The sequence below is a fragment of the Hemitrygon akajei genome, chromosome 19, assembly GCF_048418815.1.
Source record: "Hemitrygon akajei chromosome 19, sHemAka1.3, whole genome shotgun sequence".
NCBI lineage: Eukaryota > Metazoa > Chordata > Chondrichthyes > Myliobatiformes > Dasyatidae > Hemitrygon > Hemitrygon akajei.
The window spans coordinates 51,592,176-51,607,054 of record NC_133142.1 but is presented as its reverse complement, the minus strand read 5'-3'; the positions used below and the strand labels follow the sequence as shown (position 1 = coordinate 51,607,054).

The window sequence follows — 14,879 nt, the reverse complement described above, 5'->3', positions numbered from 1 at the left end:
TATTGACACAAGCAAAGCTACGGGATCATCTTCACAACTGTTGTAGTTCAGGAAGGCAATGTATCACCACCTCAAAACCAACTAGATACTTTCATTTCCCTTAAATGAATAACAAACAATAATCCTTGGTCTTTCTTATCAACGCTCCTTTATGAAGTGGTTATTATTTTGTAGATGCAGTTTCTGCACCATAAGGCCCCACAAGCAGATAATAAATTGTAGGATCATTTTTATTTTGTTGAAGGATCAATGTTTTCTATTTATTTCATTCAGATGCCTTTCTTTTCAATACAGCTGGACCGGCAGGTAGAGGCTCCATTAACATGTCACCCTAATGACAGGGACGTCTAACAATGCTCCAGTATTTGCTGAATGTGACACCGAAGTGTCAGTCTCCCACCCCAGCAGAAAGCATGCTATTGATGGAGCCAAGCCAATACAAGTGAATTCTCCTTGTGCTGTAAAAAACGATGCAGGATATCTGCTGTTACCGAGGTGACATTTGCGGATACATTGAAAGAGATTTATTCTATGGCTGATTGAAGTGTAAGCAAAGTCTGACTGTGATTAAATAAACACTCCGAATTTAATTTCTCTACTGGCACAGCTGAACTGGACCTTGTTTAATTCTATGTGTTTTCTGAAGTCATTCAGAAGCTGGCAACATCCATACTCTTGTTCTTGTTGGTTAGGAACTATGTTGAGAGTTGGCAGGCATACTGACTCCTGCATTAGAGCAAGTACACCTTGCTCTGAAGTGTGACAAAGAAATTCAACATGTGACACTTCACATGTGACAAACTGGAAAGGCATGGCAAATATTATCCATTCCTAAATGTTCTTGATTCAGATCAAACTTCTAGCTTTCCAGATACTTAGATTGGAAATTTCCAATCTTCAGAGCATTGCTTTTCTTATATCAGACTTTTTATTTTTGCTTTGTTTCTTAGTAATGGATTCCTGGGAAAAGACCCATAGGTAAGACAATAAGTTCAAGGTCAGAGAGGGATTGATTTGGACTGCAGGCCCTCAAGCTCAGTGAAGGCATCCATTGATTTCAGTAGTTTGTATACCTCAGTTATGTCTTCTAGCCTTAAATAGTGCCATTTTTGCTAAAAACCAGGACACTTCCCACGTTCTGATTGGTAGCATCAATATGTGATGGAAGAATGGAAGAATGGGTCTAAACCCCCGCCCCCACTACTAGTGTACTAAACAGGGAAGAGGGGAAAACGAGGCCTAGCCAGGAGCTAGGAAGATGTGGGTTGGATCGTGTCCCTCACTGTCCAATTCTGACACTGCTGCAGCTCACCGCCCTTTATCACTGAATGACTGTTCAATCCCAATGCGCCCTCCCAGGGCAAAGACAGCAATAGCCATTCCAGGGTTGCTCGCGAGCACCCCCTCGTGGCCAGCGAGCAGCGGGTTCTCCCCTGTCCCTCCATCCCAGTGGGCAGGTTGAGAGCCACTGTACTGCAGGATCCAGATGTGAACGACTCTGAAGTGATTGTGGAGGGATTGTTTTGCGGGGGAGAATGTACAATTGTACAGTCCACCTCCACTTTAAAAAACAGCAAGATCTTATACATAACAAAAGCATTTGATAGTGATTAATTAGCACAGGAACGTGGAGAATAACTGCTGGTGTCTTTTCCCCCCACTTGAAGTGATAAAGACATCAAAGAACCAGGCAGAGGGATACCAGGCGTGCTGCGCTGCAATCACCTCCTCTGTACTTGCCAACGACACCATACATTCACAGGCGTACAGCTACAGTACTTCAGTTCATTAATAGGAAGTTTGCACTGGCTTTGGACTGAGGGCGGATGTGCAGCCAATGATAAAGGGTAGCAATATCCCGCAGCGGGTCAATGCAAATGATCTATCTGCCCCAAACCAAACCATATGCTCATTTCTTCTCTCCTGGTCCCGGGAATATAAACTTTAATTAGAATGACTGGAACTAACTCGATTTACATACTCTGTAGCCATATCCGGAGCAAAAATGTACACTTCCCTTCATGTTTTTTCTTCGTTTTAAACCTGGTTAATGCAAACTCTAAAATAACTATTCGCCATTCTCTCTACCAGGGAAACAGTAGCTGTAACTGACGTACACGTGTGTAAAAAGCAGAAACATAAACATTTTCCCATAATAACACCGCAGGTCGTTGTATCGCAATGTAAACAGACATAATGAAAACACTTTAACCATTCTTGTAATGTATACAAATTGCCAGCTTGGAAACATTGGTGCAACAAATACCATGCTTACTTTTAATGAACCCGATCTCATTTTATTGCAAAACGGGTAAAAAAAAAGAAATCCAGATCTCTGGGAATCTGCCGCCTACTAGCTAGCCAGTCTCGCCGCAAGATGTAGGTCCAGCCGCTGTAGGGATGCTTCGCACAAAAGCAGAGCTCCCGCAGCCCGATCCATCCCGTCACAAATTCAATGCATATACATTAAAACAATAACACTTCCTTACCTTCGTCGTGTAGTTTCTGCAAGCAGGAAGTAAAGCTTTTCCTCCAGCCCGGCATCTCTGCTCGGCGGCTGCAGGAGAAGGATGTGTAATCAGTGGAAGCGGCTGTCGCTTCAGCTCAGGGCGGCCGTTGAGTCAGCGCCGGTCGCTGGGTTCCGCGATTACCATCTTCCGTACTGCTGCTGCTGCTGTCCGCACGCCTCGTTGTCGACTGGCAAACAGAACGCCGGTCAGTTTCCTACCTGCGCACATCCCCCTCCCTTGTTCGTGCCTAAATGCGAGAAGGACCCTGTGGCCCAGCAAGAGGAAAAAACCTGAACCGAGTCACCCCGAAACACGCCCGTCCCCCACTTCCCACCGTAGGTGACCCCGCGAACCCCAGCCACACTAAACCATGGGAGATCGCCTTACTTCCCCCACCTTCCCTCCCTCAGCTCTCTAAGAGATAGGTCTCCACCTCCTTCCCCAACAAAGTCAAGGGAAAATCCCCTCCCCTCACAGGAGACCCTCTTGCTCCTCACCTCTATAGAAGGTCCTCTCATACCCACAATCGCAGATCACCCAGTATCTGTGTCAGCAACCCTCCCACCACGTGCTTCAGCCCAGCCAACTCTCTCCCAATGGAAACCAAATAAAACTGCGGGTCCTGATACCTCCATGGATGCTGACTGAACCTGCTGAGTTCCTCCAGCAATTTGTGTGTGCTACCCTGGATTTCCATCCTCTGCAGAACCTCTAAAATTCCAGGTGCTGGAACCTGAAGACATAGCAGAAATTGAGTGACGCTGGCTTAGAGCTGGTTTCTCTTTCCACAGACGCTGTTTGACTGCCTGAGTTCTTTCAGTCTTTCTGTGGAAGTTCCCACAGTGGCTCATGTCCTTCCATTTCTGGGCACTTTCACACCTGCTGAGGGATCTCCCCGCACCCCATTCCGTGCACCATACTTCCCTAGAGTCACGGGGAACACATGCAACATGCCGGAATCACTGTTTCGGGCTGAGGCGCTTCATCTGGACTGAGAAGGACGGGGGAAGAAGCCAGATTAAGAAGGTGGGGGTCAGGGGAATGAGTACAAAGGATTCTATCCCACCCTGACCAGGGAGTCCTTGGAGATAAGAGATGCTTTCAATCGTGACTCCTGGAAAGTAAGTAGTATAGAGAAGCATCATTCACGCCAAGTAAAAATTAGTTGTTACTACCCCCCAGCACCCTGAGATGAGTGAGGGATGAACACCTACACAATGATTGCTTAGGGTCAGTGAAACTCTGACCCAGTCTTTAAGGGAAGAAGTGGAAAACTAGAGTGGGAATTCAACTCCTGAAGTTTACCCAAGGATCACCTTTATCTATCATATACATTTACATGTATTAGGAATTTGCTGTGTGGTGCTGGTGCAACCTTCAACAAAAACAACATTCAACAATTCTACAGAATAAAAAATTATATAAAACATAAACTTGGAACTTAAAGTATGGATATGGAATTAAATGTGCATAAATACCAGCAGGTATTTAGAGTGTAAACAGCATAATAAAATGGTTTAAAGTTTCTGCAGTGCAGTGCAGCGACTGAGGTAATAGTCACTGGGGGGTGGGGTTGGCTAACTAGAATGGCTGATCAGATTAACCACCTGGGGGAAGAAACTTGTAAGAACATGGAACATAAAAAATCTACAGCACATTACAGGCCCTTCAGCCCACAATGTTGTGCCGACCATGTAACCTACTCTACAGACTGCCTAGAATTGCCCTACCATATAGCCCTCTATTTTTCTAAGCTCAATGTACCTATCTAAGAGGCTCTTAAATAACCCTATTGTATCCACTTCCACCAGCACCGCTGGCAGTGCATTCCACACACCCACCACTCTCTGTGTGAAAAACATACACCTGACATCCTCTCGGTACCTATTTCCAAACACCTTAAAACTATGCCCCCTCTTGTTAACCATTTCAGCCCTGGGAAAAAGCCTCTGACTATCCACCTGATCAATGCCTCTCATCATCTTATACACCTCTATCAGGTCATCTCTCATCCTCCATCACTCCAAGGAGAAAAGGCCAAGTTCACTCAAGCTATTCTCATAAAGCACGCACTCCAATCCAGGCAACATCCTTGTTAACACGAGGAAATCTGCAGATGCTGGAAGTTCAAGCGTCCTTGTTAGTCTCCTCTGTACTCTCTCTATAGTACCCACATCCTTCCTGTAGTGAGGTGACCAGAACTGAACACAGTACTCCAAGTGGGGTCAGACCAAGGTCTTATATAGCTGTAACATTACCTCATGGCTCTTGAACTCAATCCCATAGTTGATGAATGCCAACACCATACGCCTTCTTAACAAAACTGTCAATCTGTGCAGCCTCTTTGAGTGTTCTACCGACACAGACCCCAAGATCTCTCAGATGCTCCACACTGCCAAGAATCTTACCATTTATATTATATTCTGACCTCAAATTGGACCTACCAAAATGAACCACTTTACACTTATTCAGGTTGAAGTCCATCTGCCACGTCTCAGCCCAGTTCTGCATCCTATCGATGTCCCACTGTAACGTCTGACAACCCTCCAGACTGTCCACAACACCCCCAACCTTTGTGTCATCAGCAAACTTACTAACCCTCCCTTCTACTTCTTCATCAGGGTCATTTATAAAAATGACAAAGAGGAGGGGTCCCAGAACAGACCCCTGCGGAACACCACTAGTCACCGACCTCCATGCAGGATACAAACCAACTACAAGCACCCTTTGGCTTCTGTAGGGAAGCTGATTCTGAATCCACAAAGCAAGGTCTTTGCTTTGTAGGGAAGCAAGGTCTCCATGCTTCCTTACTCTCTGAAGGAGCCTTGCTTGGGGAACCTTATCAAGTGCTTTACTAAAATCCATATACACTACATCTACTGCTCTACCTTCATTAATGTGTTTTGTCACATCCTCAAATAATTCAATCAGGCTTGTAAGGCACGACCTGCCCTTGACAAAGCCATGCTGACTATCCCAAATCAGATTATGTCTCTCCAAATACTCATAAATCCTTCCTCTCAGGATTTTCTCCAACAACTTGCCCACCACTGAAGTCAGACTCACTGGTCTATAATTTCCTGGGATACCTCTACACCCTTTCTTGAACAAGGGAACAACATTTACAACCCTTCAATCCTCCAGTACTTCTCCCATCCCTTTTGATGATGCAAAGATCATCACCAGAGGCTCAGCAATCTCCTCCCTCGCTTCCCACAGTAGCTTGGGCTACATCTCATCTGGTCCTGGTGTCTTATCTAACTTAATGCTTTTCAAAAGCTCCAGCACATCCTCTTTCTTAATGTCCATATGCTCAAGCATTTCAGTCTGCTGTAAGTCATCCCCACAATTGCCAAGGTCTTTTTCCCTGGTGAATACTGAAGCAAAGCATTCATTAAGTACCTCCACCACCTCCTCCGACTCCATGCACATGTTTCCACTGTCGCACCTGATCAGTCCTATTCTCACACGGCTCATCCTCCTGTTCTTCACATAATTGTAGAATGCCTTGGGGTTTTCCTTAATCCTGATCAACAAGGCCTTCTCATGGCCCCTTCCAGCTCTCCTAATTCCATTCTTAATCTCCTTCCTAGCAATCTTGTAATTTTCTAGAGCTCTAACAGTACATAATTTCTCGAACTTCTCGTAAACTTTTCTTTTCTTCTACATACATTGTATACCATGGTTCTTTAACCTTACCATCCTTTCCCTGATTCAATGGAACATACCTATGCACAACTGCATGCAAATGTTCCCTGAACATTTAGCACATTTCTCCCATGCATTTCCCTGAGAACATCTGCTCTCAATTTATACTCCCAAATTCCAGCCTAATAGCATTATATTTCCCACAACCCCAATTAAATGCTTTCCCAAATTTTCTGCTCCTATCCCTCTCCAGGACTATGGTGAAGGAGATAGAGTTGGGGTCACTACCTCCAAAATGCTCTCCCACTGAGAGATTTGACACCTGACCAGGTTCATTTCACAAGACCAGATCAAGTACAGCCTCTCCTCTGGTTGGCTCATCTACATATTGCATCAGGAAACCTTCCTGAACACACCTAACAAACTCCACCTCATCTAAACCCCTTGCTCTAAGGAGATGTCAATCAATATTAGGAAAATTAAAATCTCCCACCCCAACAATCCTATTATTATTGCACCATTCCAGAATCTGCCTCTCTGTCTGCTCATCAATATCCCTGGGAGTGTCTATAAAAACACCCAGTAGAGTTACTGTCCCTTTCCTGTTTCTGACTTCCAACCACACTAACTCAGTAGACAATCCCTCCATGACTTCCTTCTTTTCTGCAGCCATGACCCTATCCCTAATTAGCAATGCCATGCCCAGTTCCTTTGCCTTCTTCTCAGTTCTTTTTGAAACATCTAAAGCCTGGCACACTCAGCAGCCATTCCTGCGCCAGAGATACCCAAGTACTTGTAATGGCCACAGCGTCATAGTAAGATGTGTGAAGTTTTAGTTTGAATAGCCCTATAGAGTTTTTCAGAAGGGAGCTTTTGCTCAGTGGGTAGTGTCCTAAAGATTTATTTTCTGCCCGCTTCCTTGGCCTGGGCACATACATCCAATTATATGTGCCCAGGTTCCATGTTCTACAACATCCTTAATCTCACAACATTATCCAGTCTAGGTTTAGCATGCTTTCAGGTGCGTCTGGAAACTGAACTCCGATAGCTGAAGCAGGGAGAGTGGAGGCCCGAGGCCTACCCTGGAGTTGGCTGGCTGTCCGTGTGTGGGTGGATGGGTGAGAGGGTCTTCTTTTCCAGTTGTTGTTTCATTGCTTGTTTTGTCCTGCCGAGCATTTTGGGCATTCTATGTTGGCACCGGAATGTGTGGTGACACTTGTGGGCTGCCCCCAGCACATCCTTAGGTGTGTTGGTTGTTAACTCATTTTGTTGTATGTTTCAATGTACATCTGATAAATAAATCTAAACCTAAATCTGATCTCAATGATTTTTTGGTGGGAGTTCATTACAAAGTTCCACTCCCCTTTCTGTGATAAATTGTTTCCTCTCATTGTCTCAGAATTGCTTGACTCTAATTTCTTCCTCATTGCACAAGCCTCTGCCTGCAGAAAAGCTGTATCATCACCGTCCATTAATCCCCTTAAATGCCACAAGAATGATGTTAAAGGAATCTAACTGATCCTGCTGGAGACAAGTGTTTAAAGGAACGAGTTAAAGAGAAGTCAACTGAATTCAACGTGGCAGGCGTTACAATAGTCGCAAAAAAAAAGCAACACTAAGCAGCGGAACGGTGAGCTCAGAATAAATCAGCAGCTGTTACTCACAGGACAAATATACAATTGTAATCCCATAAAGAATTAAAAGGGATTTACAAAAAAAACCACAAACACACACACGTGAGCAGGAGGATTTGACAGATTGTGATTTCATTTCAAATTCTGCATTTCGATTATTTTTTTCTTCAGAAGGAACTTCAAAATTGTCAGGTAAGTTCAAAGTGAAGAACATAATGGAGGAGGTACAGCAATTTCTTAGCCTGATTTCTACCATCTGTAATATTCTGCCAGTCTTATTCTTATTCTGGCCGTAAAACCATAAGACTATAAGTAATAGGAGCGGAACAAGGCCATTCATCCCATCAAGTCTGCTCCCCATTCAATCATGCCTGATTTATTTTCCCTCACCACCTCATTCTCCTGCCTTCTCCCACTTTGACACCTTTACTAATCAAGAACAGATCAACCTCCGCTTTAAGTATACCCAAAGACTTGGCCTCTACAGTTGTCTGTGGCAATGAATTCCAAAGATTTACCAAGCTCTGGCTAAAGAAATTCCTCCTTTATTTCTGTTCTAAGCAAACGTCCTTGTCTTCTGAAGCTCCCTCACTATAGGAAACATCTTTTCCACATCCACTCTATCTAGACCTTTCAATATTCGATAGGTTTCAACTAAATCATCGCTGCCTGGCTATCCAGAATGTGCTGGCCTACATGGTCAATGGTTCTCACATGGCTAAGGCCTTCCAGGTGTGCACCCAGGAAGCTGTGGAGCTCTGAGAAGGCTCTTCTCGTCTTTCCATGACCCTACCCTCAACATCAGAAATACTTGCAACTTACAGCTGTATGGGGAAAAAATCTTGCACTTGCAGGGCAAGATCCCACAAGGGTGATGATGGTCAGATTATTTCAGTTATGTGAGGAACAACTGATGGCTGAGGTACAATGGGGAATAACGAAGTCTTCTTCAAGCATCACAAAGGGAATTATTTATGATCTGGAGCAGTTTATACTATAACAAAATGTCCTTCAATCAATACTGCACATGTTATGAGTTTGAATTATGTGTTTAGAGTGGGGTTTGAACCCACAACCTTCCAGTTCAGAGACAAGACTGAAACTCCGTTGGTACTTCCAAGAGTCCATGTTTCTGAGGCAGATGAATGAAGAGTCATGCAAGTTAAGAAAGGTGAAGGAATAGACCATGACACAAATTGGTAAATTGGTTTATTATTGTCACAAGAACAAAGATAGAGTGAAAAATTTGGTGTGCGTACCTTTCGTACAGATCAATTCATTCACAGTTCATCGAGGTGGTGCAGGGGGAAACAGTAATAGAGTGCAGAGTGAAGTGTTACAGAGAAATTAGAGTGCAGGTAGACAAAGGGTAATGTCAGGAGTCCATTTTATCCTACTAGGGAACCTTTCAATAGTCTTAATACAGAATTGGCTTATTATTGGCACGTGAACCAAGATATAGTGAAAAGCTTGTCCTGCATACTGTTCATACAGATCAAACCATTACCCCGTGCATTGAGGTAGAACAAGGTAAAACAACAAGAATACGCAGAGTAAGTGTAACGGCCACAAAGAAAGTGCAGTACATGTAGACAAATAGACACAAGATCATAACGAGGTGGATTGTGAGGTCAAGGTTCCATCTTATCATATTAGGGAATTATTCAATAGTTTTATAATAGCAGGATAGAAGCTGATGGTACATGATTTAACACTTTTGTACCTTCTGCCCAATGGGAGAGGAAAAAGGGAGAGCATCCAGGTGGGTGGGGTCTTTGATCATGCTGGCCACTTTACCAAGACAGCAAGAAGTACAGGCAGAGTCCTTGGAGGGGTGACGGATGTGCTGAGCCGTATCCACAACTCTCTGCAATTTCTTGAGGTCAGGAAGTCAAGTCAATGCTGAGCATTCGTGGCCACGGTGTCATCGTGGTTGGACCAGAGCAAACTATTGATAATGTTTGCTGCTGGGAGCTTGAAGCTGTTAACACTCTAGTCCTCAGCACTGTTGATGTAACACAGGGATATGAGGACGCAATCTCACGGGCCAGCAGTGTTGAGGATAATTGTGACATAGGTGTTGCTGCTTACTGTTATTGACTGTGGTCGGGAGGTCAAGGATCCAGTTGCAAAGGGAAATGTTGAGTCCCATGTCTGAGAATTTGGAGACCAGTTTGCTTGGAATTATAGTACTGAAGGTGGAAATGTAGTCATTAAACAATAGTGTAACATACAGTTGATGTCTTTACTGTCCAGATGCTCCAGAGATGAGCATAGGAGCACGGGGATGGTGTCTGTCATAGACTCTTTTTGGTAGATCAAGATTGTGTGAGAGGCTAGAGTTAACATGTGACTTGAACAGCCTCTTAAAGTTCTCCATGATGGTGGATATCAGAGCCAGAGGGTGATGGACATTAAGGCAAGTGGCCCTGTTTTCCACAGGTACTAAGATGATAATAACAGGTGAGTGCATGGGTTTTCTCCAGGTGCTCTGGTTTCTTCCCACAGTCCATAGACGTACTGGTTAGTAGGTTGATTGGCCATCGTAAATTGTCCTGTGATTAGGCTGGGATTAAATCAGGGGGTTCTGGGTGGTGGGGCTCGAAGGGCCAGAAAGGACTATTTCACGCTGTAACTCAACAAATAAATAAATAAACTGCGACCTGCAAAAATAGGTAGCAGCGCCTAGGTCGCAATAATTTAACAGTGATGCCCCATGAGGCTGTGCCCTCAGCCCCTTACCCAGCTACCTGTCCACTCAGGAATGTGTGGCCAAATTCTGCTCTAACGCCATCTACAAATTGGCAGGTGACACCACCATAGTTGGCTGTGTCTTATACACACAGCTACAGTGGCATGGTATGACCCTATCACAGCTCGGGGCATTGGAGTTCGGAACCAATCCAGGTGTCCACGGTAAAGAGTTTGTATGTTCTCCCTGTGGAATTTCTGGGTTTTCTTTGGACTCTCCAGTTTCCTCTCACAGCCCAAAGATGTACCAGTTAGTAGGTTAATTGGCCATTGTAAGTTGTCCCATGATTAGGATAGGGTTAAATCAGGGTTTTCGGAGTTTGCTCAAAGGGCCTATTCCATGGTGTATCTAATTAATAAATAAATAATGAGTCCAAATTCAGAGAGGAAACAGAGAGCCTAGTAACACGGTGCCATGGCAACAATCAAGAGCTGGTCATGGACCTCAGGAAGGGGGCTGTTGTAGCTGCTCCTGTTTACGTCAGTGGTGCTGAGGTCAGGAGAGTTGACAGCTTAAAGTTCCTAACGGTGAACGTTCACCAAACATCTGTCCCGGTTCAAACACGTTGATGCCAGGGCCAGAAAGGCTCACCAGTCTCTCCTCCTCCTCCTCCTCCTCAGGAGGTCCCCTCTGAACCTCCCCAGTTCTTATCAATGCCACCATAGAAAGCATCCTTTCCAGATGCATCACAGCTTGGTACAGCAAAAAACTACAGAATTGTGGTCACAACTCGGCACAGCACAGAAATGAGCCTCCCCTCCATCGACTGGATCCACACTTGGTAAAGCACACACTAAGACCCCGCCCACACTCTACGTTCTCTATTCTCCACCCTTCTATTCAGCAGAAGATATAAAAGCCTGAAAGCACGTACCACCAGGCTCAAGGACAGATTCATTATGTTGTTTTAAGACTATCGAATCGCTATCCATTTTGCACGCTTGACCTCACAATCTACATTATTTTCAACCTGCACTGCAACACTTTATAACGCATTGCACTCTGGTAATGAATTGATCTGCATGAACAGTAAGCAAGACAAGTTTTCATTGTACTTCAAGTACATGTAGCAATAATAAGCCAATTTTCCAAATTACTGTTTTATCTTGGGTACTTCCACCTTCAATATAACTGTATCATGCCAGCTTTCAGATAACTACTTTCTACTTACACGGTGCATTTCAAAATGTAGACTTTAATTGTAAAGTCCCTGTTGATAAACACCATTGAGTTGGTGGGGGGGGGGGGGCATACATGACCACATGGATACCATCAGGAAAGTACTATTCTCCTAGAAATTGAACAACTGGAAGAGTGAAGAACTTCCTCCTGCTGGCTATTCCTTTCCTTGGAATAGTGATCAATAGTGACCTGGCATCAGTGACCTCGGGTATGCAGCAGTTCACAGTAATCTGCACCCTCCATCAGACAGACATATACAAAATGATGAGGTGTATAGATAGGGTAAATGCAAGCAGGCTTCCTTTAACTGAGGTTGGGTGAGACTAGAACTAAAGGTCAGAGGTTAAGGGTGAGAGGTGAAATATTTAAGCGGATCCTGAGGGGCGATTTCTTCACTCAGAGGGTAGTGAGAGTGTGGAACAAGCTTCCAACAGAAATGGTGGCTGTGGGTTTGATTTCAATTTGTAAGAGAAATATGGATAAGAATAACAGCTGGGGCAGGCTACATAGGCTAAAGGGCCTGTTTCTGTGCTGTAGTGCTTTGTTACTCTATAAGCTGGTAATGATCTGAAACAAAATTATTATGATGGAAAGAAAAAGCACTGTTGAAGCAAAAGTGGCCCAAAATACAGAAAGACGTGGACCTGTACACATAGGTTCAGAGAGAAGTAACAGTACAGAAACTTTTACCTAGTCCATGCCAAGCTGTTGCTCTGCCCAGTCCCATTCAACGCTACCTGGACCATAGCCCTCCCATCCATGTACTTATCCAAATTTCTCTTGAATGTTGAAATCAAACCCACATCCACCACTTACGCTGGCAGCTCATTCCACATTCTCACCACTCTCTGATTGAATAAGTTCCCCCTCAGGTTCCCCTTAAATATTTTCACCTTTCACCCTTAACCTATGATCTCTAGTTCTAAACTCACAGTGGAGAAAGTCTGCTTGCATTAACCCTATCCATGATCTTCAAAATGTTTATACCTCTATTAACTCCCTCCTCATTCTCCTCTATTCAACCTTTCCCTATAACCTAGCTCCTCATCCCAGCAAAATCTTTGTGTATTTTCTCTGTACACTTCCAATCTTATTGATATCATTCCTGTAGGTAGGTGACCAGAACTTCACACCAAGGCTTGGGCCTCACCAACGCCATACACAACTTTAACATAATGTCCCATCCCCTATACTCAATATAATGATGTTTACAGATCTTGGAAGGAAAAAACAATGTTAAAGGAAAGTCACTAAGACAAACAAATCTGAAGAAAGCAACACACACAAAATGCTGGAGAACTCAGCAGGTCAGACAGCAACTATGGAAGAGTAAACAGTAGACATTTCAGGCTGAGACCCCTCACCAGGATGACTTATTCTGATGAAGGGCCTTGGCCTGAAACATTGACTATTTACTCTTTTCCAAAGATACTGCCTGGCCTGCTGAGTTCCTCCAGCACTTTGTGTGTACTGTTAAAGAAAAATGACCCAACTGATCAAAGACATAGGGATAGAGTCATACAACATGGAAACAGGTCCTGAGTCTGCACTGACTACTGGGCATTGATTTGTACTAATGCCAATTAGAATTGTGATGGAGGGTGAAGCTCGAGATTTGAGGTTAAAGGATTATCATCAGATATCAGTCAGAAATAATGCCTGAAAATCTTGTCGTTCAGGAGGTATTTATGGGGCTGATGAGCAGGAATGAAATGAAATAATAAATCCTTGCTTTTAAGTACCAGCTAAATGAGCCTTTGAAAATCCTTAGATACTTCACAGTAGCAGCATGACGGCATGGAAGCCAGCCACCCGGGTTCACTTGCCACCACTGCCCGTAAGGGGTTTGGTTGTTCTCATGACCACATGGCTTTCTTCCGGGGACTCCAATTTCCTCACACATCCCAAGGACGTACAGGTTAGTAGGTCAATTGCTCACATGGATGTACTTGGGCAGCAGGGGCTCGCTGGTCCATAATTACCTGTTACCATTCTGTATCTCTAAGTAAGTAAACTTAATTCATCCACTGGAAAGCATGCACTAAAGTGCTGCCACTCGCATCTCTGCAGAAGAATTATTTTTAATCCAGTCCATGCTGAACTGCACCTTACTTACCAGAGAGGAAAAAAAAAACCTCTGCTTGATCCTTGCATTGTACTTGGCAAGTTAATTGTCCTTTTGAGAGCTGTATGCTATAAAGATAATACAAGCAATCTCAGTAACTGATGACTGGAGAAGGAAAAACCCAGCCATGCTTTCAGTTATTGACTTTTGTTCAGTGACCCTTGAATATCTCTATTGGATGAAACTACGTAAGTCACTAACGCTCATGGTCCAGTCTCATCTCTAAGGTAGAGGACCACATAGAAATATTTGCCAAGTTTTGCTAAATCTACGTTAACTTAGACCTTAACCTCATTAAATGGTGAATAAATTACCGCCAACAAACAGATTTTTGGAGCAAGTATCACATTAGCACAGGAGTGCTTCTGCCTCATCATTATCTTAATAGCACTCACTGCTAACGGATTACTACTTATCACATTGATTGCTAGTTATAATTTTTCATCAACCTTTACAGCTGTAAATTAAAATATAAAGATTTCTCATTTTTGTTTTGTTGAGACAATAATTACAACGTACAATAAAACTCTGATGAACTGCAAGCCAATTGTCCAAAGATCAGGATAATTTTGTATCTGGCTCAACGTGTGACAAATTCTGTGTTCCTTTTAGCAGAGCAGTACCCTGGTTCCTGTTCTTCTTAATAATTTCTCTGGAAAATTTATAAGACCCTAAGATATAGGAGCAGAATTGAGCCATTCGGCCCATCAAGTATGTTCTGTCATTCAATCATAGCTTTTTGTTTTCAATTCCATTCTCTCTGTCTTCTCCTTATGACCCTTACCCTTCCCCCCTGCCTTTACCAATCAAGAACCTATCAATCTCTGCCATAAATACACCCAACAATCTGGCCTCCGCAATCCTCTATGGCAGTGAATTCCACAGATTCTGGCTGAAGAAATTCCTCCTCACGTCAGTTTTAAAAGGACATCCCTTTATTGTAAAGCTGTGCTCTTGGATTCTAGACTCTCGTTCTAGTGGAAACATCCACTACAGTCTACATTATTGTGGCCTTTCAATGTTCAGTA

General features: G+C 43.7%; 1 protein-coding gene across 2 annotated transcripts in view; it reads right to left on the bottom strand.

Annotated features, from left to right (window-relative positions):
* Positions 1 to 2,708, bottom strand: part of grip2b (glutamate receptor interacting protein 2b) — a 768,811-nt gene extending 766,103 nt beyond the window's left edge. For both annotated transcript variants that reach the window (XM_073072501.1, XM_073072503.1), the window contains exon 1: positions 2,490 to 2,708. In XM_073072501.1, the coding sequence (XP_072928602.1) occupies positions 2,490 to 2,544 (55 nt within the window). In that variant the 5' untranslated portion in view covers positions 2,545 to 2,708. The remainder of the gene's footprint in view (positions 1 to 2,489) is intronic.
* Positions 2,709 to 14,879: the final 12,171 nt, after the last annotated feature.